Source organism: Komagataella phaffii, chromosome 1 (genome assembly GCF_000027005.1).
Source record: "Komagataella phaffii GS115 chromosome 1, complete sequence".
Lineage (NCBI taxonomy): Eukaryota > Fungi > Ascomycota > Pichiomycetes > Pichiales > Pichiaceae > Komagataella > Komagataella phaffii.
In genome coordinates this window covers 2,395,866-2,420,074 of record NC_012963.1, presented here as the reverse complement: position 1 = coordinate 2,420,074, position 24,209 = coordinate 2,395,866, and the positions used below count along the sequence as shown (strand labels likewise).

Sequence of the window (24,209 nt, the reverse complement as noted above, 5' to 3'; positions counted from 1 at the left end):
GTAACTTACTATCCCTTAATAATCCCAAAATTCAGTAATGTTGTCTCTTGAGTTGTAGATTAGCAAGTTAGGAGTGCCATAGTTTAGATCCGAGTCATCAAGTACATCCTTGGTACTGAAACTCAAAATCCTAGCTTTTAGTTGAGCTGGGGTCAATGAGTCACCGGAGTTATATTGCGATTCATGCCCGGGTTGTAGAGAGAGGTAGTAACTCAAAAGACCGGCAACGTGTGGAGAGGCCATCGAAGTACCCGAAAGAACTCTTGTGGAGGTTGGAAGGCCAATGTAGGTGGACTCAATAAGATACCCTGGGGCAAAGACGTCCACACAGGTACCCCAGTTACTGAAGAACGCACGTTCGTCCTCGACAGTAGAGGCAGCTGCAGTGATTGCCTTAGCTGAATTTGCTGGAGAGTAACTGCAAGCGTTAGCATTGTCATTTCCAGCGGCTACGGCAAAGTGGATGCCATTATCAACAGCAGCATTTACAGCGTATGTGAGAGCAACTGACAGACCACCACCTAAGGACATGTTAGCAACAGAGCCCTTAGACTTGCCCCTTGAGCTCTTGTGGTCTTTGACCACAAACTCAATGCCTTTAATGACATCTGAAAGGGTGCCAGTCCCATCAGAGTTGAGCACCTTTACTGCCACCAGTGAAGTCTGTTTAGCCACACCATATTTTGCGGAACCGATTGTACCAGCCACATGAGTTCCGTGTCCATTGGCATCCTTGTCAACGTCCCCAAATGGGATAGTTGCACCCCAACGAGCCCGCTTTTCAAACTGTTCATGGTCAACAAAAATACCAGTGTCGATGACATAGGCGGTAACATTTTTGCCACCATCGACATGGTATATATAATTTCTATTGGTATCTAGTGTTTGCCTCTGGGAAATTCTAGCCAAACCCCAGGTTACATGTTCGTCAACTGCGTACTCTTTTGTCGAATGGACTACTGAATCTGCCTCGATAGCCACTATAGGAAGGTCCATAGAGGCCAGTTTTTCAACTAGTCTTGGTGGAAAGAAACCGACAAAGCCTTTCATGGAGTCACCGATACTGAAAGGTTCAAACAAAGAATGCTTGGGTAGTCTCTTAATACCCATGGCAACGAAAAAGGGGTCTTCATTGTTCAACATGAATTCGTATCCACCTTTAATGTAGTCATAAAGCTGCTGAAGTTCCGAATCAGTGATGGAACTGTCTACAGTGACAATATAGGAGTTCTCAATCACCTTATATCCAGTCGAATATATCTGGATAGGGTCGGGTCTCACTGTGGAAGATTCAAATGGGTTAGATCCCTGTAATTTCAGCGATGGAGACTCAGTATGATGGGGCAAGGAAAACGGCAATTGGATATTCAATTGGTCAAGAGATGGTATCAAAAGCGAGTGTGCCAGGGTAGCCACGGTAGCCACTGATGCTAATCTGATAATTTTCATTTCTGGAGTGTCAAAACAGTAGTGATAAAAGGCTATGAAGGAGGTTGTCTAGGGGCTCGCGGAGGAAAGTGATTCAAACAGACCTGCCAAAAAGAGAAAAAAGAGGGAATCCCTGTTCTTTCCAATGGAAATGACGTAACTTTAACTTGAAAAATACCCCAACCAGAAGGGTTCAAACTCAACAAGGATTGCGTAATTCCTACAAGTAGCTTAGAGCTGGGGGAGAGACAACTGAAGGCAGCTTAACGATAACGCGGGGGGATTGGTGCACGACTCGAAAGGAGGTATCTTAGTCTTGTAACCTCTTTTTTCCAGAGGCTATTCAAGATTCATAGGCGATATCGATGTGGAGAAGGGTGAACAATATAAAAGGCTGGAGAGATGTCAATGAAGCAGCTGGATAGATTTCAAATTTTCTAGATTTCAGAGTAATCGCACAAAACGAAGGAATCCCACCAAGACAAAAAAAAAAATTCTAAGATGTCAAGAAATTTTCAAACTGTTAAGAGAGGAGATAGATTCCCAACCGATGCTACAATGTTCCACATTCCATCATCTGGGGGTGGGCCAGCTCCTTTCAATTTGAGAGAGACCGTGCAAGGCAAGAGATTTATTGTCGTTGCCGCTCCAGGTGCTTTCACGAGTACCTGTCACGAGGAACATCTCCCACCATACATCAAGAACTTGCCAACTTTCTTGAAGAAGGGAATTGACTTCATCCTGGTGATCACTGCCAACGATGCATTCGTATTGAACTCATGGAAGAAGGCTCTGGGAGCCGATTCCGACAAGATCATCTTCGCTTCTGACACCAACTTGGAGCTGGCCAACAAGTTGGGACTGACCCTCGATCTGTCAGTTGCTGGACTGGGTCAAAGAACCGGAAGATTTGCCTTAATCGTTGGAAAAGACGGTGTGGTGCAAAACGTGTTTGCAGAGAAGGGCCCTGAGGTCAAGCATTCCTCCGCCGACAGGGTTCTAGCAAAGTTGTAAGTACGTAGTTTCGCTTAGTTTAAGACTAAACTAATGTTGTTGTAATGCCAAATATAGCACTGCCTGTGTCTTGCGCACTTTCCGCCTTGGACTCTCGATTTGTCCGGTATTGCCGTGTCACCCGGCCTGGCTTCGCCGTAGCCCTTACATCACAGATTCGCGACCGCCATTTCAGATTCAGCTCTGGACAAATCACTCTTCCCTTCCTTGGAAAACAATCCAGACACCAGGTCATTGAACTAACGACAAGATGTCCAGCGATATTCCAATCGAGTTCACAGAACCCCTTCAGTTGACCGATATCGGCATCCAGCCCCAATTCCTGGATTTTCGATCCACGACGTTGGAATCTGATCGTTTCGTGTGTGTCAGGGAACAAGGTGCCAATGGCAACACTGTCAGCATCATTGACTTGCACAACAACAACAATGTGACCAAAAAGAACATGACAGCGGATAATGCCATCATGCATCCATCTCAGAACGTTATTTCTCTGCGTGCTAACGGAACAACCCTACAGATCTTCAACCTGGATACCAAACAGAGACTAAAGTCGTTCACGATGTCAGAACCCGTTATATTCTGGAAATGGCTCAATGAGCAGACTCTTGGTTTGGTAACTCAGAACGCAATTTTTGAGTGGAATGTATTTGATGGCACTGGGGATGGTCCAGTTAGATTGGCCGATAAACATGTCTCTTTAACCAACAACCAGATCATCAACTATGTATCGAACAAGGACAACACTTGGATTGCAGTCACTGGTATCGCTCAAGAAGAGGGACGCATTGTAGGCCACATCCAATTGTACTCAAAGGCAAGAAATATCTCCCAGGCAATCGACGGTCACGTCTGTAATTTCGCCACATTGAAATTGAGCGGTGCCTCCGTCGACACACAGGTATTTGTATGTGGTAACAGAACGGCCACCGGTGGTCAATTACACGTAATTGAAATTGACCATCAAGAGGGAGCTCCTGTTTTCCAGAAGAAGAATGTGGACATTTTCTTTCCTGCAGATGCAGCCAATGATTTCCCAGTATCCGTCCATGTTTCTCAAAAATACGGTATCATCTATCTGCTTACAAAGTACGGTTTCATTCACTTGTACGATGTTGAGTCAAGCACCAGTTTGTTTGTAAACAGAATATCGGCAGAGCCTGTATTTACTGCCGCTTCATACAACAATGGTACCGGTATCATCGCCATCAACAGAAGCGGCCAGGTGCTAACTGTTGACCTCTCCAGAGAATCGTTCATTCCTTATATTTTGAACAAGCTCTCTAACATTCCTTTGGCTCTATCTCTTGCTTCAAGAAGTGGACTTCCAGGAGCTGAGAATCTTTTTACTCAACAATTTAATCAGTGCTTAGCCTCAGGAGACTACGACAATGCTGCCAAGATTGCTGCCTCTTCTGAACAACTGAGAACTTCTGAGACGATCAACCGTCTGAAGAACTTGCAGCCAGCCCCAGGTCAGATCTCCCCTATCTTGAGTTACTTTTCCATCCTATTGGACAAGGGAACCTTAAACAAGTTCGAGTCCATCGAATTGGCTAAGCCCGTTCTACAACAGGATAAGAAGCCTCTATTCGAGAAATGGTTAAAGGAAGACAAGCTGCAATCATCCGAGGAGCTTGGTGACATCGTCAAGCCTTTTGATACCACACTTGCCTTGGCTGTCTACATGCGTGCACAAGTTCCAGTTAAGGTAGTGTCATGCCTTGCTGAAATTGGCCAATTTGACAAGATCTTGCCTTACTGTGAAAAGGTCAACTATCACCCAGAATACACTATCTTGATTCAAAATATTGTTAGAGTGAATCCAGACAAAGCGGCTGAGTTTGCCACATCCTTATTGCGACAAACTCCAGGTTTAGACATTGAGAAAATTGCTGATATTTTCTTGTCTCAAAACTACATTCAGCAAGGTACCGCTTTCCTTTTGGACGCATTAAAAGATGATAAACCAGCAGAGGGCCATTTGCAAACGCGGTTATTGGAGATTAATCTTTTGCATGCTCCTCAAGTGGCTGATGCTATTCTGGGGAACAACATGTTTTCGCAATATGACCGACCAACTATTGCCGCATTGGCAGAAAAGGCTGGTTTGTTTCAAAGAGCATTGGAGCACTTTGACGATATCAAGGACATTAAGCGAGTGATTGTGAACACTCAAGCTTTTCCAACCGACTGGTTAGTCAACTACTTTGGCAAACTCAACGTTGAACAATCTGTAGCATGTTTAAGAGAAATGCTCTCCAAGAATATTGCACAGAACTTGCAGGTTGTGATTCAAGTGGCCACCAAATATTCAGACTTGATAGGACCAGTAACTTTGATCAAGGTGTTTGAGGAATTTAAGTGCACAGAAGGTGAATACTATTATTTGGCCTCTATTGTTAACGTAACGCAAGAACCAGAAGTTGTCTTCAAGTACATTGAAGCCGCTGCTAAGTTGGGACAAGTTAAAGAAATCGAGAGAGTCACCAGAGAGAATAACGTCTACAATGGTGAAAAAGTTAAGAACTTCTTGAAAGAAGCTAAGTTGGATGACCAGTTACCTTTGATCATTGTTTGTGATCGTTATGACTTTGTTCATGATTTGGTATTGTACCTGTACAAGAATAAATTTTTCAAGTTTATCGAAGTTTATGTTCAGCAAGTCAATCCTTCCAAAACACCACAAGTCATTGCAGGTCTTTTGGATGTTGATTGTGATGAGGCCATTATACAATCCCTACTACAAACAGTAATTGGCCAAGTTCCAATTGCCCCATTGGTAGAGGAAGTCGAAAAGCGAAACAGATTGAAGCTGTTGCTTCCTTTCTTAGAACAAACTCTTCAAGGAGGGTCTGCTGACAAAACCGTGTACGACACTTTGGCCAAAATTTACATTGACTCTAACAACAATCCTGAAAAATTCTTGCAGGATAACGATAACTACGATACACTTGTTGTTGGTAAATATTGTGAAAAGAGAGATCCATACCTTGCTTACATTGCTTATTCTAAGGGTCAAAATGATGAAGAACTCATCAAAATAACAAATGAAAATGCAATGTTCAAATACCAAGCAAGATACTTATTAAGTAGATCTGACCGTCAATTGTGGTCAGTTGTTCTTTCTGAAGACAACATGTACAGGAGACAACTTATCGACCAAGTTGTTGGTACTGCCATTCCAGAACTTGAAGATCCTGAGCCAGTATCATTGGCTGTCGAGGCTTTTATGGACGCCGACTTGCCATCTGAACTGATTGAGCTGTTAGAAAAGATTATCTTGGAGCCTTCCCCTTTCAACGATAACCCTTCCTTACAGGAACTATTGATTTTGACCGCCATCAAGGCTGATCAAACAAGAGTTGATTCATACATTGAAAAGCTTGATGACTTTGATCCGGAGGAGATTGGCTCTTTGGCCACAGAAGCTGGATTGTATGAAGAGGCATTCAAGGTGTACAACAAATTTGAACTGTACGGTAAGGCTTTGAAGGTGCTAGTGGAAGATGTCATGTCTCTTGATAGAGGTGAAGAATATGCTGAAAAGCTTGACAAACCTGAACTGTGGTCGCAATTGGGTGCTGCCCAGCTAAATGGTTTACGAATTCCAGAGGCTATCGAATCTTATATCAAGGCTGGCGATCCTTCCAACTTTGAGCAAGTCATTGACATTGCGGAGCATGCAGGAAAAGAGGAGGAACTTATTCCATTCCTAAAGATGGCTAGAGAAACCTTAAGAGAACCAAAGGTTGACGGCGCTATCATCAATGCCTATGCTAACACAGATAGATTGAACGATATTGAACACTTTTTGCAATTGTCAAATGCTGCTGATCTTGAATCTATTGGTGACAAGTTGTACGAAAAGCACAACTATGAAGCTGCGAAGCTGCTTTATTCCAGTATTTCTAACTACAGCAAGCTGGCATCTACCTTAGTTTACCTGGGAGATTACCAAGCTGCTGTCGATTGTGCTAGAAAGGCATCCAATGTGAAGGTATGGAAGCAAGTCAACGAAGCTTGTATCGATAACAAAGAATTCCGTTTGGCCCAGATCTGTGGTTTGAATTTGATCATTCATGCCGAGGAACTTGACGAGCTTGTTAACAAATACGAATACTTTGGATACTTTGACCAACTTCTTTCATTGTTTGAAAACGGTCTAGGGTTGGAACGTGCTCATATGGGTATGTTTACTGAGCTTGCTGTTTTGTACACGAAGTATTCTCCAGATAAAACCATGGAGCATTTGAAATTGTTTTGGTCTCGTATCAACATTCCAAAAGTTTTGAGAGCTTGTGAGGCTGCTCATCTATGGCCTGAACTGATTTTCTTATACTGTCACTACGATGAGTGGGACAACGCTGCTTTGACTATCATTGAAAGATCAAGTAGTGCATTTGAACACAGCTCATTCAAGGAGGTTATTGTCAAGGTGTCGAACTTAGAAATCTACTACAAGGCTATCAACTTTTACCTGAACGAGCATCCATCGTTGTTGACGGACTTGCTATCTGTTATGATTCCAAGAATCGACTTACCAAGAGTAGTAAAGTTGTTCCAAAAATCGGACAACCTCCCATTAGTGAAGCCGTTCTTAATCTCCGTCTTGGACAAAAATAACTCTATTGTGAATCAAGCATACCACGATTTGCTTATTGAAGAAGAGGATTACAAGTCTTTGAGATCAGTAATTGAATCCAACGATAAGTTTGATGCTCTAGGACTGGCAGAAAGATTGGAGAAACATGAGGTAATCTTTTTCAGACAAATTGCAGCAGTCCTTTACCGTAAGAACAAGAAGTGGAACAAAGCTATTTCCATTTTGAAAACAGATAGGTTGTGGAGCGACGTCATTGAAACTGCAGCCATTTCTGGTAGTGAGAAGGTTGCATCTGAAACATTGCAGTACTTCGTTGAGACTGGTAATAAGGAGTGCTTTGTAGCCACTTTGTATGCCTGTTATCATCTAGTCAACCCCGACTCAATTTTAGAATTGAGCTGGCTTCATGGTTTGGGTGATTACACTAAGCCTTATGAAATCTCCATTGCCAAAAATAATCAGGACAGAATCAACGAGTTGTACAAGGATCTGAAGAAGAGGCAGAGCCAAGAAACAAATGCTGATGATGAACAGGCAGGGTCTCAAAGATTGTTGTTAACCAATGGTACTGGCATTGGTCTGCAACCAACCGGTACTGGATTTGGGGGATTTTAGTAAAAATCAACAACTTTACAGTAGATAAAATCAATTGTTTTTCTTTATAGGTTTATTAAAGTTATTATACTAAGTGAGCAAGCACAGTGCCGGTAGAAAACTGAAGATGGCACAGATTATCTTTGGGAATAAGCAGGATGAATAGTTGACTAACCTGATGCTTCCACGGATTGAATTAAAGGAACTATCATTAAGTGCTTTAAAAGCAATATGCGGTACTTGAATATTAGGATTCCATGGTGGTTTAGTGTTCAGGGAACGGCATATCAAGCCAGAATATGATTAATCTAAGTTTATGGAACTCTGCTCGGAGTCTGATTCGGTTTAAGCCTGTTTGGCCTCTTCTAACTTTTTTGAGTTCTCAAGGTTTATAGTAATGTTGTAAAACACTTCGGCCCAGGAGTTCAAATTCTCCTCCCTGGCTTCTATCATACGGTTCTCACAATATTCAACGTCTGCCAAATAATCTCTATTCTTCAAGATGTCACTCAACTGGCTCCAGGATCCGAACTGTATAAAACATCTTTCCCATTCAGGTAAGAAGAAGTCAACATACTTGTACCAGTCCTCCGGGGGATCAATAACCCTTTTAGTCTCAAAGACATCATTGGATTGTGCACAATGGTGTTCTTCACAAAGCTGTGTCATGAACTCAGGGCTAGGAATTGCCATCAAGGTTCCATAGGCAATATTCTCCCACATTTTCATGGTAGCAACCTGATACGGTAGATGTACCACAATAGACTTGTATTTTGCCAAAGTTTTCGGACCACCATATTTGGTGCCTAGAACCTTACATTCCACGCCTGATTTTTCCTTGACAAGCTTTGACATCAGGTCACCGTCTTGGGAAACACGGTTAATTATAAGACATGGACGATTGATGTCATCCATTGGAATCTTTTGATCTTCGATATCTGAAAATCCGAACGGTCTGATGAGCTGCGGGGGATCTTCGGGGAACACGTTTCTGCTAAGAAGGTAGTTGTATTCAAAAGGATTGTTTATGATGAACTTGGCAGGATCGGTTCTCCTATTAACTGCTCGTTCCATATCCTGATGGTAAATATCCTTTTCGTCTCCACTTGCCATGTAATCAAATCTATTAGTGATGATGAAGAACAAATTTTTGCAAATCTTTTGAGGCATAACCAACGGCCATCCCACCAATAGATCATCAGACACAAAGACAGCGTCGTTGTCTTCACAAACAGTATCATACGGTGGTTCAAGTGCTTTGTTCTTGTACTCTTCCCTTCTAATTCCCAACTTGGGAAGATCTTTCTGGTGGTACGTCACATTGGTCAAGCCGAGATGGTCGGCCATATACTTAAAGTCTTCAGTGGTTCCGATGTGCCTTGATAAGTAAGCCACACGCATATCTTTCTTGATCAGTATTTTCTTGGACGTCAAGTCCAATGGAATACTGCTTGACTTGGGCGTGTATGCCATGTTGACCGTCGCAATTACCACTCCGAAGAGGGCCATGCAGACAATGGACTTCTTATAGGCAGCTAGCCACTTCAGCCTCCGCAACCTTCTGAGCAACGCATGCTGAATGCCAGGTTTATTATCCTCCGTCTCGATGTTCAGAGCGTGAATCATTGTCACTTGGAACCAGAATCGACGGTTGTAAACACGAGTTGCGTAGGTATTTTCCTGTGGTGTCAAGTTAACGAGTAAAATAGATTGGATAATTCCCGAAAAACACCCTCCATGTCAGGAAACCCTGTCTGTATTGCACAACAAAGGCACATAAAATTCATGTGTTACCATGCATCCTTTTGTAAGGTGCTTACAAAAGGAAACAAAAATTTTTCAGTTGCTATGCAACAAGGCAATAAAATATGTAAGGATGTTATCTATGCAGAATTGCTACAGTTACCACATTTCGCCGATAGCAAGAACAACGTGCGGATAAGAAAGGTATGTCAAAGTGAGGCTCAATCCAAATTTAGACGGGAACGTGGTACAACCGGTGTGAAATTTTTGTAAAATTTTCTAGGTGGAATTATTACCGCAGTTAGTCCACCTTAAACTGTGAAAGGTCAATGATGACAGAAACCACCTTCATGGTTTTTGGTTAAGTGTATTCCCGTTATTGTGTGTAATACGTAGGAATTGAAAAAAAGTGCGGATGCCATGAATTCGCACGATTGGCTCCCTGGATATTTCCGCCTGACTTTCGGTAAATACCCTTTCGGTCAATACCCACAAAAAGCCAACCTACAGGTTGAACTTACCGTGTGAATCTTTGACCAGATAGTCCTGTTCGGTGACAATTGAATCGATCAATCGGTTTGGCGTGACGTCAAATGCAGGATTCCACACGTCGATGTTTGGCGTGGCAGTCTTAATGCGCAAAAGGTTAACTTTCCCCTCAGAGTCCGTAACAAACTGATCAGAGCTATCAACCTGTCCCCCTAGAATTGATGTAAGCTCATTGGCAGGACGCTGTTCAATAACAATGTCATCGCCAGAGTCTCGTGTGTAATCAATGGTAGTGGTAGGAGCAGCTCCGATGAACTTCACACCATCATATTGAGATGCAATAAGGGCAAGTTGGAAGGTACCAATCTTGTTGGCTAGATCACCATTGGTAACAATTCTATCAGCTCCCACGATGATGAATTTGACAGGCGCCCTCGATGGTAATGGACAGTTCACCCTCTGGCTGAAGAGAGAATCAATTAAGTAAGCTGGCATATTATCGGTGATCAGGGAGAACGGTATTTTCTCAAAATTTAGTTCGTATGATGTCAGTCGGGAACCTTGGTTATACGGTCTGGTTTCACAGGCATAGACGTGGGATAACCACGATTTCTGACCCTGAATCGTTTTGTCATCGGCATTTCTTGGGTTCGCTTTAGACTTAGCCCACAACGAGCGGATTATTCCCAGAGCTGTTCCATGTCCTGACGTCGCAAGAGAGCCAGTGTTACAGATAGTCATGACCGCAAACGGTCCTTCAAAATTTGATAGCTCATTATCGATGTATCTGACGCCGTTGGCACCAATTCTATAGTTATTCTTGAGGTCATCCTCAAACAATACAACGCTGTACCTTAACACCTCTGCGTATAGATCGTCAATAGTACAGGCGGTTTCAACAATCGCTTTAATGGCAGTACAGGCATTGACGAGGTTAACTGCTGTCGGTCTTGATTTTATCAGATAATCAATTCTCTTCTCTAGGGCTGCTTTGAAAACCGATAAGTCTGACACATCGTAGCCGTGGTTATTCTTTTGGCCGTCTTTGACCGAGTTCAACTCACAAGTGATGGAAAATGACCCAACAATAGCTATGGCAGGGGCGCCTCGCACTTGCATCTTCTGAATCACCGAGTACCCATCATCAATGTTCGACACTTGGATGTATTTCGTCTGATAAGGGATCAGCAATTGATCAAGAATGTCAAGTCTGGTCTTTTGTCTGTCGAACTTTATAGCTTGCAAAGACATTTTTTTCCCCCAAATCTTCGGTCTTAGTGAAACTGGCTTGGACTTTGGCGATATTTCGGATGGTGCATAACTTCACGTAATTTACCAGCGCACTACCATTCTATTATTATGCTAATGAAAACTCTAGCTCGAAGCTTAAAGTTCCCATTCATTCCCCTACATCAAATGGGTTGTTAACAATGCCTCCATCCCAACCGAAACCCATAGTAAAACCAAAGTCTCAAGAGATCTTCAAAGAGCACTCTTTTCTGGATACGTTTGCGCTGACCGTGATCTTCATCACCCTGCCGTCGTGGCTGGGATTGTTGATTTTGAGCGCTTTCGGCATATTCAGCTACTCCAAGAACCTAATGGGCAAGATCGTGTTTTTTTGGTCATGCCATAACACACAGGTCACGGTTCAAGAGATTTACTCAATGTTTATGTTTTTTGTGGTTGACGTCTGTTTGTACTTCCTTTTATTGCACCGAAGCCCGAAATCATTGAAGTACGTTTATCTTTTAGCTAAGGCCTTTGTTGCCTCCACCATAACTTCTCCGAAACACAAGTTTTACCGCAATGCATTCCTGACGTTATTTATCATATTTAATATCCAGTTTTTAGACCATTGGTTGAAGGACTTCCTGAAACTGCCCTCCAGGGTCAACTTGAGCACAGAGTTTCTTTACTACCGACTGAACGATTTACTCTTGCATCAACAATACCTCAAGAGATTGAACAATCCAAGGTTCAGCGACCTGTTAGATTTCTTTGTCCAATTCAGTTCATCTATTTTTTCTATGCATATCGTGTTAATCAACCTGACTAAAAAAGTGCCCCTCAAGCTGAAAGCTCCTTTTGCTCCATCCACTGAAAAGGATTCTAATGACCATGACGACATAGGACTGAAATCTATAGGGAACTCCATACTAGAAGTTGAAATACCTGAAGACATTGAACCCCTACCATTTACTAATAAACTCTCATCCGCAATGTCTGCTCCGGCTTCTTATCCTACCGAAGTTGTTTCTGAAACTATCAGTGTTTCCTCTCCATTGGCAGTGGTTGCTAGAAATTTCGAAAATTTTGCTATTTTTTCATTTGTGCCATCTATCCACTTTTCCATTGTGAGTTCTAATCGTGCCATTCTTGACAAGAAGCTGAGATCGATTTCTCTAAGCAAAATACAACAACCAATATGGGCATTTTTGTCTGCTGCAAAGACCATGTTCAACAAACAAGATCTTTATAGTGGTGAAATGGACACAGAAACGTATCAAAATAGAACTGCCTTAATTCAGCACAATGATTCAACATCCTTAACATCTATTGTGCAATGTTTCACATCTTATGTGGGAGAAACCGCTATCGCGTTTGAACTCTATAGGGTTCAAATTAATGAAGTTAAAATCCGTGTGAATGGTATTGTTTGGTACCAAGTTTGTTCAGCTTCTATCGATGACAGGGAAATAATAGTTGTCAATGGGCTTTCACCTTTGTCTCAGTATGACATTGAATTGTACAACATCTCTGAGTCAAACAAACAATTTCTGCTTGCTAACGTTACTGTTAGCACAATATCTCCCAATTGCAAAGTTTCCCAGGCGAAAAAGAATACTCCTTTGCTCACACTTCAAGAATCTCTAGCCACCACTAATGAGCATGTGAATAGAGAGAAACTCAAATTAAAAAAGACGCGCAAAGATTACAGCCAGAGAACTCAGGCAATCAAGAATGAGATTGAGATTTTAAAGAAGAAGCTTTATGCTAACGATAAAACGGACGAGAGGAATTACCGGAGAAAGATTGACTTAAAACAAGAATTGAGCAAACTGGATCAAGAGAACTCCGAGCTAGAATCTCAACACATGGATCTGTTTACCAAAGAAACTGAACTGAACGAAGTATATTTGGAGGAACGAAGGACGTACGAGGCAAACCTTCGAAGCGTTCAAACCACAGAAAACGCATACTCCGAGACCATTAATTCCAGGAAGGAGATCTTGGAAAAATTAAAAAACGACGAAGCATTGATAATTAAAAGAAAGGACAAGTTGCAAGCAAAACAGCAAAAGCTCCTTGAAAGCATAGATAAAATTGAAATTGAACTACAACAGTGCATAGAAGAAGAAGTAGAAAGACGTATATCCTCCAGAAAAGAAAGAATGAAACAAAAGCAAGAGGCTTTACAAGGATACAGATCTGAAATATCCAAATACGAGGATGATGTCAATAGTCTAGCACTTGAAAATAACTCTCTTAGGGCGGCAGGGGGTGTAACCGAGAGCACTTATTCCTTAGCCAGTCGGCCAACATCGCCAATTGGACACAATTCGGTTCAGGGTTTGTATAATTCTCTTAGTTCCATGAATAATCAGACATGGAGCTATAAATGATTCTATTACTATGCTAATTCTCTAACTTGGTTCCAATATTATGAAAATGTCTGTCAAAATAGAGCAAACCTCCGGATTTTTTGGGCTCGTTTATCAGTATATCATTTACTTGGGCTACCCAAAGTTCATGGTTATTTACTTGAAAAAGATCTTTCTTTTCGCAGAGGAAAACTCTTTCAGCATGACTGATGATGGGGATCTGAACCTTATCGTTTATATCTTGCAGTTTCCAATCGTCTTTGGCAAGACTCATGAAAGGTTTTGTGTGGACTAAATTTCCCTGACTGTCCCTGTGTATTCTGGTACCTTGAGCAAAAGCTCTTGCGATCCTAATAGAGTCTATAGTAGGAGGCATTATATGTATGGCAAACGAATTGAATTGATGTAATAGGTCTGAAGTAGCACTTGGAACTTGCAGGTTGAATTGGAGCAACGGTTCCGGCTCCACACATAATGAGGAAACTGATGAAATAGTCATTCCATGAAATTTGCTTACAATCGGATCACCGTGAAAACCTGCTGTCAAAATCATTGCTGGGATGTTAGTTGGCCATAATGGGTAGAATATTCAGAGCTAACTTACCTTGACTTCCTATGGACGACATCGACTCTTTGTAGAGTCCGATAGACGGCTGTGTTGACAGCCTCCTCGCAAAGAGTTTTATGGGCTGTGTCTGGTAGTTGGCCATCCGCATTTGCAGCTCACGAAGGTTATGAATGGCACAGTGGTCTATCCTCCCAGATGTGTCAAGTAAAAGGAAAAATGATTCTCGCGCCAGGAAATGAGTGGAGTTGGACGGGAGGGGTTCCAAGGTTGAAGGGCCTAAATTGCTGCTCAGATCAGGACTACCTAATGAGAATATGGTGGACTGGAGGCTGTTTTGAAGAACGACAGGGGAAAGAGTTTCCTTTGGCGATGGAATTACCACTTTACACAATCGGTTTCCTTGATGGTTCCCATCGACATATCAACTTGCTTAGCGAATAATGTCTACCCAGCTCATCACTGAATGGTCTGTTCTAGGAACACCATGAAAGGACAAGGACCAAACATCAGGTCTAGGATCATCCAGTCATGTCAAACTTCCCCATCAAGAATAAAATCTCCCCTATTAACATCCTTCCATAAGTGGGACGGCAAATCTAAGGCGTTGGCTAGTAAATATCAGACCAAAGAAGTCACCGAAAGTCTTTTGTTGAATCCATTTCTCAACATACTAATCTCTCCCACAAGAAATGTATCACTGGCCAAGCTGGTCGTTCCAAGAGCTCATCTTTTGAAATTTGTTGTCAAGAAATCGCAGACAGATCTCACAATAGCACCCTCCTTGGACGGCAAGTCTGTAGGCACTTCTTCGTACGTGCCAAACAGCAGAACAGTGCTTCAATCAATCGTATCGTCCCGCAAAGATCGAATTAGATCCCAACTGATACCCATGGATATACGGAACTCTGAAAATAGTCAGGTATCTATCAAAAGTGTTCAAATTCCAGACCAACTCGTTGAGCAGGTTGACGAGGCATATTTTGACAAATTGAGAAAAGAACTATCGTACTTTCACACCTTGGAGTATCAAATACCTCAGAAAGGTCCTGCTGTTAAAGTTACCAGCTCAGACTCGAACGAACAGACTTTAGCCATCGAGGAAGAATTTGTAACTATTAATCTACATCCTCTCATTAAGGACACAGACATAATTCTGAAGAAGGATATGTATTTGGATATGTCTAAAAAGTCTCATCGAATGCTATTTACCTTCCTCTTCAAACTCCAAGAGTACTTTAATGACTGATCAGTGCGTCAGATATAATGGAAGCCCATAAACTACTGGTGCACTTCCGTTTAAGAATCTTAATGTACACAGATCCCGAGAACGTGCAACTGCTTCACAGATATTCATTTCCTTCGGATAAGGCTCAAAAAGCCCCCAGAAATCACATACCCCTACAGTGAACTTGTCAATATCTTTATCTGTCACATCCCACATATTGACCAGTACCATGGGAGCCCCTGCAATTAGGTAATCAAAGACTGGACCGTACGGTTCCAATAAACTATTATTTCCCTTTAGAGCCCCAGACGAACAGCCTATCAACAAAGAACTGCTGCAGTTATTCTGTTTCTTTATCGTCTTGGATTTGATGTACTGTTGACCGCTTCCATGACCCAAGTAGATCAACAGATCGTTTCGTAAGCCTTCCTTGAACTGAGATTCTGTTGGTCTTTCGTCTGTAATCCCTTTCCATTTGGTTTTTGACTCTAGCTTCTCTTTAAAAGTAGTTTTCGTTCTAGTTAGATCTCCTGAAGGGTTGAGAAGGTAGAAAACCTTGTCAGTTTTGAGAGAGTATCGTGTTTTGCTTGATCTTGCCAGCAATTCATTTAACATTTCCAAAGAAGGCATTCTTGAAACTGATCTAATTTGAAGAATTGGAAGTGATTCCCAAGGAAACTCTAAACAATCTTTGGAAGGTACCAATATGATATGTTGATCTTGCGGCTGCTGGTCACTGTCGTAATATTTTTCAAGCAGATTTCTGATTAGAAGACTTTCACCTTCAACGTCCAGTAATTTGTTTGCTGTAACGTATTTGATAAGTTTATTTAACTCATCGGATGAGCTCCACTCCTTTGGGTTTCCTAAGGCCAAAAACAAACGAGAATTAAACAGTTCAGTTTCTTTATTAAAGTTACAGTTCAAAACTTCTTTAAGATCCAAAGAGAACTTTTCTAGCACATTCGGCTCAAAATTTTTTGGACTAAATATTCCCTTTAAAGCACCCAGATGATCATTTTCAAACGATTCTAACATTTTCTGCAACCTTAAGTCTAATTCTCTCCTCTCTTTCCACCAATCCTGTCGATCCGCCTTTGTTCTTACATTTGTGGTACGTTCTTGATTGGTTGTTTGTGCGCTTGCCTCTATGATATCATTAAACCTGTCTTTAAATACTTTCCATGATGTATTCGGCTGGAAAGGTATTCTTATAATAACCGAATCCTCAGCAGAACTGAAGTAAGAAAGAAGCATATCACCTGTTACCGAGCAAATGTCAACTTCAATCACTGTAATTTCAGGGAAAAGATTTGATCGTACTTTTGCAACAATATTAAAGTCAAGCGCATAAGCCCTACTTTGAGAAGCTAGGATGCGTATATCATCAGGATCGGGTAAAATCTGGTTTGGCCCCTCCTTGAGCTGAGCCACATCCTTGTCAAGTTTGAATGCCTTACTAAGGGCGCATTCATTCATTCCTAGTAAACGCTTACAAGTGTCCCCCCTTTCATCAAGTTGATGCTTGAATAACATACAGATATCAAACAATTTCTTCCAGTGATACATGTAAAACAGTGAGTCGGTATGACAGCTTTCGATCAAGTCCTCGTAATCGCTGTCATCACGGAACGATGATCTGGGCTGCTGTATAATGGCATCATTTGAAAGGTATGGATGAGAGTAATACTCTTTTGCGAGTTTTACTAACGGATGAGCTGATCTAAAAGAGTTGATGGCTTCCAATTTCAAGGATGATGCATATAAGATTAAGTTCACTTCAAATCCAGTACACAGTTGTTTGATCAAAATCTGATCCCCCTCAGAGTATCTGAATTGTCTTAGCATCCCATTACTCAACATGTCCTTAATTTCCATAGTAGTATGGTCTATCTGGTTTGCACACATCATAGTGTCATACATTTGACAAAACTTTCTATAGCATTCTGTGGCGCTATCCATCTCGTCGATTGCCATGAAATAGGATCCATGTGCTGCAAGATGTGAGAGATCCAGTAAATAATCGGTTACTTGTAATTCTTCATGTATGGTATCAGCTTGCACTAGAAACTCACTAGCTCTAGATGTATTCCCTACCAGTAGTGATGCTTCGGCCATAAAATATGATGCGTAACAGAAGACAACAGGAAAGTTGTGTGATTCTAAGAATTTATTGAATTCGTTCAAATAAAATTCGACTTGTTTTGTCAAACTCCAGCATGCAAAAAGATTGATCAGCTGCTCTAGAACTTTCATCGTTAAGCGAGATACTTGCCATTTGAAATTGTTAAATTCATGCACCGTAAAGTTAGATAGATTCGGAAGAAACTTTTTAACTAAACTTTGAAGTATCTTCAACGACATTCGTCCAAGCTTGTAGCTTTGGTGAGGTATGCTGTGAGTAAATAGAACTGAAGATAACCACAATAATTCTGATTGAAGAATCAATATTTGAACTAGTTTCACTCTCGTCATTGATTTACTGGAAAGTTGCAAGTGCTCATTATGAGAAAAAAGTTCAATTAAGTAAAAAAACCTTGTCTCTGCTTCTTGGGTTTGGCCAGCATTAATTAAATAGCGATACTCCTTAAGTTTCCACTCTAGTGACTCTAGAAAATCGACTCCCGTAAGATTGGATGTCAAACTTTCTGCTTGTTTCTTGTTTGAAATCAACAAGGCATTAGCTTTCTCTAAAGACTTTAATTCCAATGCCAGGTCAAACAATTTTCCATCAAGGAAACTTTTTTGGTAGCTTGACAATAAAAAGATTCTCTCAGATTTATATGTATTGATCAAAGTTGAGGAATATGCAAAAAGACCATGATAAGAAGCGTAACTGACATAACAGGAAAGAATCTCAAACTCCAAACTTAATAATGATTCGTCGTCTTCGTAATTCTCAATTACAAACAAGCTCTTCTTTTGAAACCAGTATAACAGAGAATCAAAAGATTTGGTTATTAGTGATTGATTAACTTGACGATTTTGCAAGCAAACAATGAGAAGACCGAAGGAGATGAAAAGATGACTGTAGTCCGCTAAACAGCTTTTTTTGTCGACTGTAACATTAGGCTTCAGTTTGAAAAGCTGTATGTCTATACCGGCGATCTTGAAGTACTGAAAAGCAACATATATGGCTAAACCCGTATCTGTATTCGATAAAAGATAGGTCTCAACTAAATAACCAATTATTTCATTCTTTCTGACCAATGAGGTAGAAGCTAAAATATTGAACAGATTACCCACTATGAGAGTCATTAACTGAGAGCTTCCTCCAGAAAGAAGAACAAGGTCTAGCTTTGAAGATTTGATTATCAGTTTCGCCAGCAGTTTTAATGAAATGTCTAATGTTTTGGCAAACATCTTTTCTTTCTGGAAAAATGATAACTTGGGGGATGATTTCAAAATGTTATCATTGTAAATTTTGAAGCTGTTGGACAAAAACTCCTGTGCTTCAAGAAAAGAAAGGTTGTTTATCAATTTATGAACAATTCTGTCATTTTTCAATTTGAGAGACTCAAATCTTGACAGCGGATTTTGCTGAGCAGTTTCATGTTGAACTAGAATAACATATTCCAGTTCAATAGATGACATCCAGTGTTTTAAGCTAGCTTTGAAACTTAGTTCGAATACATTTATCCCGGTTTGAAAAAAAATATTTGAGATATCCTGGATGCGGTTGAGAAACTTCTCATTTAGATTATCTGGAAGCTTCTTGTAAAAAAGTTTGAAAACATCTGTTAAAAGAGTGTACAGTAATTCATGATGCATTTTGGAATCCAAACTCTTTGTAAATCGCACTATCAAATCTAGAATCTCTACAACCACGGTTGTCAGTGAAAGAGAATCATTAGCTTTGAATTGCTTCAGTATGACGGGCAGGTATTCGTAATATTTAGCATTATCAGAATAGATAATAAATGAAACCAGTTTGTAAATATGTTTGATGAACGAATCGTTCTGAATGCTTGTGCTAGAGAAGAGATTTGAGTTTCTCAAGATGGATTCCAATTGTGAAAAATCTCGTGTTGCATCGTCCTCTTTGCTTGATAATATCAAATTATTAATTAAAGTGTTAAAATGCTGAATAGAATCTTGACTCGTAAGCTGATCAAGATCAAGTCTAGCCGGCCTCCCAAAGACTGATAGTACTGACTGAAACTTGGGGTGATCCAATAGAAGTTCTTGTGGCGTTTCCAGAAATGGTAGACATTGTTTCTTTATTGGCTCCAATCGATTTCCAGAGATCAATCGGTCTATGGTTGAATGTAGATTATCTAGGATGAGTTCCAATGGGACACTATTCGTGAACTTGCTAAACATGAGCGTAATTAGTAAACAGCAAATTTGTGAGCCTACAGGAACGGAAACATTAGTTGGGTATTGGGTGTAAGAAAGAAATAACTTGATCAAAGTGGGGGATCTCTTGGTTTGGCTGTCACTATCTAAGGAATGAAACCATTGCCAGAAGTTGGAGTTTGGACGCATGGATTCAACCAGTTGGTCAGGGGTTGTAAGCACTTTCGTCTCTTTGAAAAGGTACTGTAGAAGGACGGTATGGAAGGATGCAATGATACCATTGAACGCTGCTGGTTCTTTGGTGTATGGAATTGACTGGATCATTTGATGTATACTTGGAGTTTCACTATCGTTCAACGTCACGTTTAGCATTCTATTCATTTCAACGAAAGTTTTTGTCAGCTGAAGGTAGCACGTTTCAAACTGATCATTATCCATCAGTTTGACCGCAAACATCAATCTTGTCTTGAAAACCTGTTGAACTTCGCACCGTTTCAAGCGGCCAATTTCATTATGCAAAACTTCAAAAGCCAGTTCATACATTTGAACTTCTGAGGGACTCCTAGAAATGTCTAAGGGCATTTTCAGAACCAGCATTGACGCCAGGCCAAAGGGAGTGACCGTGTGAGATTTGAGATTCAAGGAGGGATACAACGGTCCAGCGGTGTTCGTTCTGTCAGCCAAAATCGTTGGCTCATTTCTTTTATATGATTCAAGCAGTTTTATATGATCATTGACTCGGTTCATTGTTCAGCTGTGTTAGAGACTTCGTAGAGCAAATGTCATTTACAGATATGGGTGCATAGGAGGTTGATTGTTTGTTTGTTTACATTAGGTACAAATCTTTGAACGGTGGGGACACGACCATACAATAAGCCAGTGGGGAAAGACAATGAAACACATTGACGGTGGCTAGGCCAAGGGGGGGGGGGTATAAAATGCTGTTAGGAGTCCATGAGTAGTTATTGAAGCGTGATACTGATGCATTTATCTTCCGGTTATCTGGTGTTTAGTTGGCCAGGATGAAGATGAAATTTTCAGATGCATAAATGCGACAATAACAGTGTAACAATCTATGTGCTTAGGACCGCCATCGAACATCACAATGATTATGTAATTACATAATCTCCGCGCATCCAACATCTATCAACTGAAAAAAACAAAATGGTCAGTTTTACTTTTCTCATTGAAAGTACCAGAGAAAGCCATCAATGTCAGCATGATCTACTTAATTGAAAGGATACCCACCTTACGATGTGGCCGATCTCGATTGTCAAGACTGAACCATGTATATATACCTCCAAACACCAATCACAGGCCTCTGAAGTTCTACAGTGGATCCACTAATGAACCATCAGAGATAAAATGGTTTCAGCAGGATCTACCGTCTTTGCTGGTGCATGAGATCCAAGTTCCAAAAGAGTTGCTTAAATTGAAACCCAACGCTGTAAATAAATCACTCAAGTCGAAAAACACCGCTAGATCCATTGCCACACCAGATTACACCTACAGTCGAGAGCTCTTGAGAAGACTTTATCGAGATGTGGAAGAAAATTACGGATATTACGCCGAAATGCTACTGGAGAAATTCAAGAAGAACAAAATGATAATACCAACTGAAGAGGTAATCCCGTTAATCAAGTATCTCTACGACCTTGGACTGTTGAAGCCTGCCTATAACGTCTTCAGGTGGCATTATAGATTATTCCCATTGGACGCATTTTCCATCAAGAACAAAGATCTCATTGTCATCTTGTATTTATGCTACAGGGTGAACAAATTTAGCATGTTCGATGAAGTCGCTTCAAAATATTTGAAACGCATTAATGATTTGAACCCCATACTTAATATGCTTGTACATGTCTATCTGTCATTGGATAATTATCCCCTAGTTAAACAGATTTTTTATCAATTTGTCCAAAACAATTTAACTACCAATTCTAACAAAGGTATTGCGCAATCGCTAGAATACTACATATCACAGTTGATCCATTATAAAACTCCCATTCATTCCATCCTTTTTGCATTTGGCCTATGGAACACCCATAACTTGCCAATAACTATCAAAACGTATTCCATGATATATTCTGCCCTTTGCAGAGAAGGAAATCAAGCTGAAATTCTCAACTATTCTCGACTCTTAAAGGAGAGACAAATTTTTGACCATGTTCAGTTCAGATCCAACATATTTATCAGAGAGACACGGAAATCTAACGCTACATACTTTGAAATCAAGTCCAAATTCCAGAATAAAGTTGCGGCATATCTTGCAGAGTTTCAAAACTTACCCCAGACTGAGGACAAAGACTCTCTGATAATCAGTTTTCAGAAAAGAGTCATAAAAACCATGGTCGAACTGAAGTGCAAGAAAAGAGACATAATTCACATCAATAATGAGCTCTTCAAAGATTATCAAGACAAAGTGAAATATTCAAATGAAATGTACATTACTAAATTATACAGTGATCAAGGTTCTACATCGAGTATCATGTCTCAAATCAAGTATCTTAAGAGCAACAACATACCCTTTGACAACTATTATATCTTTCTGTTTTGGCGGGCATTCTTGCACAAGTATCCTTATCGATACAAGAGTACGTCATACAGAGTTTCTGCTTTATTGAAAAGTTTGAGAGACCATTACCCAACAGGTACATCGCACCAGCAAATGCTCCACCTTATTCGTTCCAAGTGCATTGACCTCGACGACAAGGAGTGGTTTAAAGATACAGAACAACAGCTCTTCAAAGAGCTTGCTACCATCATTCGTTCAACATTTTTCACACATCAATCTTTCATGGAAACTTACACATTGGAAGACATAAAGAGACTAGAACAATCTGGCAACATTCAGCTGCTCTTATCACATGTCAATAAAAACTCGATTGATCTTTCAAGTTCAATGCTCATCAAGCTGCTAAATTATCAGTTAGAAAGACTATTAAAGGCAACACCGAATAGCAGAATATTTGAATCCAGAGCCGCCACCAAAGTAGATGAATTTGTTGACGTATATCGTTCCAAGTTAAAAGGGCAAGACTACGCCTATCTTGCATTTCTGTCTGTCAAGTTCCGGTTATTCTCCATGACTGAACCATTTGTCAATGAATGCCTCTCGCTAGAAGAGGAATCCGGCAACTCGTTTGTGAAATTGTACAACTACATCTCCCTAATGGATTGCTATTTTTTCCAAAATGACCTGGTCAAAATTAATCAAATCATAGATACGTTACAAACCGACCCCATTCTCTTACGTCCAGTCTTCATCAATAGACTTCATTACTGGACAAAGTTTCTGCCATTTCTAAGATTCCCAGACGAGGATTCCAAGGCCAAGTTCAAGGCTAAATGGGATCAGTTCAACTCCCATTGCAAAAAAAGACTCAACAAAGACAAAAAGAAATATTTTATATCGCTGGATAGAGGATTGCAAATGCTTCACGACTGGTGTTTGCAGGTCTATCCATCACAAAAACCCAAAACTGACTCTACTCAAGACAAAGACGTAACGACCCTGAAAGATAAACAGTAGAGTTCTTGTAATATAGTATGATAGAATAAATGCATTAATATTTTCTGGTTTGCACGAGCTAGAACACTTTGGACAAAACACCCTCCAATTTTTCACTTTTCTTTTGCTTTTTGATTTCAGCCGGCGCATCTGCTCTTCTGGAAGCAACGTCTCTTTGATGGAAGCTTCTTCGTAGCTCTTCATCTTTCTTGCTTGGCCCGTATTTCTCCCTTTTCCTTTCTATATTTCTAGATTTTTCCACATTGCTAATAAACACTTTACTAAGTTTGTTCTCCTGCGTTAACTCTTGTCTCAATTTAGCTTCTCTTCTCTCGTTCTCCTTAGCGATCTGTTCCGTGAGGTCGTGCCATTTGAATCCACTCAAATATTTTATGTTTATGATATCGTCGTAATAAAAAGTACCTTTCTTCCCACCTAGACTATTTGCATTCAGCGTCTCGGCGGCCAATTTTGCATCCTTTTTGTTCAAATACTCTGCCCATCCCTCTGTGTACATTCTCTTCTTATTTCCTCCGAATCTGACTCTTTTATTCTGGGTCAGTATGTCTTCTGGCTTCAGGTACAATCTGTCAACTTCACCAAATCTGGACAATATCTGTCTCATCTTTGTAGGTTTCATATAAGGCGGAAGTGAAGACAGATAAACGACACCTGTTTTCTTCAATTTCTTCTGCTGCTTGGCTAATTGTTCTGGGGTCAGCTTCTTGTTACGCTTGGATTTAACAATCTTGGATTCCTTTGTCAAGTTATTTAAATCCTCACTCAAAAAACTTTCTTTGTCATCGTCCCCTTCTTTGTGTTCAGTGGCAATTTTGCCATCTTTGTGGTCGTCTTGTCCTTTGTCTTCGTCATGGTCCTCGTCCTCATCGTCCTCGCTAAATGCGTCAAATCCTCTTTTCAGTGACTTATTTTTGCTCTGCAGATCCAAGTCTTCTTCATCCGATATAACATGTGATTCTACGTCTTCGTCTTCAGAGGAAAGATCTAAAAACGAGGTTGAGGCCGCTTTACTCATAGCTATTCTCCGTACAGGTTAAAAGTTCTAGTATCTTTTTTTTCTTCTCAAGATGAGCACGCGAAAAATAATAAATTAAATACTTCTTCAG

At 40.6% G+C, this 24,209-nt stretch overlaps 11 protein-coding genes across 11 annotated transcripts; 5 read left to right on the top strand and 6 right to left on the bottom strand.

Moving 5' to 3' along the window:
- Positions 1–15: 15 nt before the first annotated feature.
- PAS_chr1-4_0548 (Vacuolar proteinase B (yscB), a serine protease of the subtilisin family) lies at positions 16–1,449 on the bottom strand (the record flags this gene model as incomplete). Its single annotated transcript, XM_002490639.1, has 1 exon — positions 16–1,449. One exon carries the CDS (start codon positions 1,447–1,449, stop codon positions 16–18), a length of 1,434 nt encoding a protein of 477 aa, XP_002490684.1.
- A 480-nt stretch (positions 1,450–1,929) lies between these two features.
- On the top strand, positions 1,930–2,442 carry PAS_chr1-4_0547 (peroxiredoxin; the record flags this gene model as incomplete). The annotated part of the gene is made up of 1 exon (XM_002490638.1): positions 1,930–2,442. One exon carries the CDS (start codon positions 1,930–1,932, stop codon positions 2,440–2,442), a length of 513 nt encoding a protein of 170 aa, XP_002490683.1.
- A 250-nt stretch (positions 2,443–2,692) lies between these two features.
- Positions 2,693–7,663, top strand: PAS_chr1-4_0546 (Clathrin heavy chain, subunit of the major coat protein; the record flags this gene model as incomplete). Its single annotated transcript, XM_002490637.1, has 1 exon — positions 2,693–7,663. The coding sequence occupies one exon, from the start codon at positions 2,693–2,695 to the stop codon at positions 7,661–7,663; it is 4,971 nt and encodes a 1,656-aa protein (XP_002490682.1).
- A 324-nt stretch (positions 7,664–7,987) lies between these two features.
- On the bottom strand, positions 7,988–9,268 carry PAS_chr1-4_0689 (uncharacterized protein; the record flags this gene model as incomplete). The annotated part of the gene is made up of 1 exon (XM_002490636.1): positions 7,988–9,268. The coding sequence occupies one exon, from the start codon at positions 9,266–9,268 to the stop codon at positions 7,988–7,990; it is 1,281 nt and encodes a 426-aa protein (XP_002490681.1).
- Positions 9,269–9,889: 621 nt separating this feature from the next.
- PAS_chr1-4_0545 (Methylthioribose-1-phosphate isomerase) lies at positions 9,890–11,125 on the bottom strand (the record flags this gene model as incomplete). Its single annotated transcript, XM_002490635.1, has 1 exon — positions 9,890–11,125. One exon carries the CDS (start codon positions 11,123–11,125, stop codon positions 9,890–9,892), a length of 1,236 nt encoding a protein of 411 aa, XP_002490680.1.
- A 179-nt stretch (positions 11,126–11,304) lies between these two features.
- Positions 11,305–13,500, top strand: PAS_chr1-4_0544 (Hypothetical protein; the record flags this gene model as incomplete). The annotated part of the gene is made up of 1 exon (XM_002490634.1): positions 11,305–13,500. One exon carries the CDS (start codon positions 11,305–11,307, stop codon positions 13,498–13,500), a length of 2,196 nt encoding a protein of 731 aa, XP_002490679.1.
- Positions 13,501–13,513: 13 nt separating this feature from the next.
- PAS_chr1-4_0543 (Hypothetical protein) lies at positions 13,514–14,032 on the bottom strand (the record flags this gene model as incomplete). Its single annotated transcript, XM_002490633.1, has 1 exon — positions 13,514–14,032. The coding sequence occupies one exon, from the start codon at positions 14,030–14,032 to the stop codon at positions 13,514–13,516; it is 519 nt and encodes a 172-aa protein (XP_002490678.1).
- A 478-nt stretch (positions 14,033–14,510) lies between these two features.
- On the top strand, positions 14,511–15,293 carry PAS_chr1-4_0542 (Hypothetical protein; the record flags this gene model as incomplete). Its single annotated transcript, XM_002490632.1, has 1 exon — positions 14,511–15,293. One exon carries the CDS (start codon positions 14,511–14,513, stop codon positions 15,291–15,293), a length of 783 nt encoding a protein of 260 aa, XP_002490677.1.
- Positions 15,294–20,318, bottom strand: PAS_chr1-4_0541 (uncharacterized protein; the record flags this gene model as incomplete). Its single annotated transcript, XM_002490631.1, has 1 exon — positions 15,294–20,318. The coding sequence occupies one exon, from the start codon at positions 20,316–20,318 to the stop codon at positions 15,294–15,296; it is 5,025 nt and encodes a 1,674-aa protein (XP_002490676.1).
- A 472-nt stretch (positions 20,319–20,790) lies between these two features.
- Positions 20,791–23,103, top strand: PAS_chr1-4_0540 (Hypothetical protein; the record flags this gene model as incomplete). Its single annotated transcript, XM_002490630.1, has 1 exon — positions 20,791–23,103. One exon carries the CDS (start codon positions 20,791–20,793, stop codon positions 23,101–23,103), a length of 2,313 nt encoding a protein of 770 aa, XP_002490675.1.
- A 58-nt stretch (positions 23,104–23,161) lies between these two features.
- PAS_chr1-4_0539 (Essential nucleolar protein involved in pre-18S rRNA processing) lies at positions 23,162–24,118 on the bottom strand (the record flags this gene model as incomplete). The annotated part of the gene is made up of 1 exon (XM_002490629.1): positions 23,162–24,118. The coding sequence occupies one exon, from the start codon at positions 24,116–24,118 to the stop codon at positions 23,162–23,164; it is 957 nt and encodes a 318-aa protein (XP_002490674.1).
- Positions 24,119–24,209: the final 91 nt, after the last annotated feature.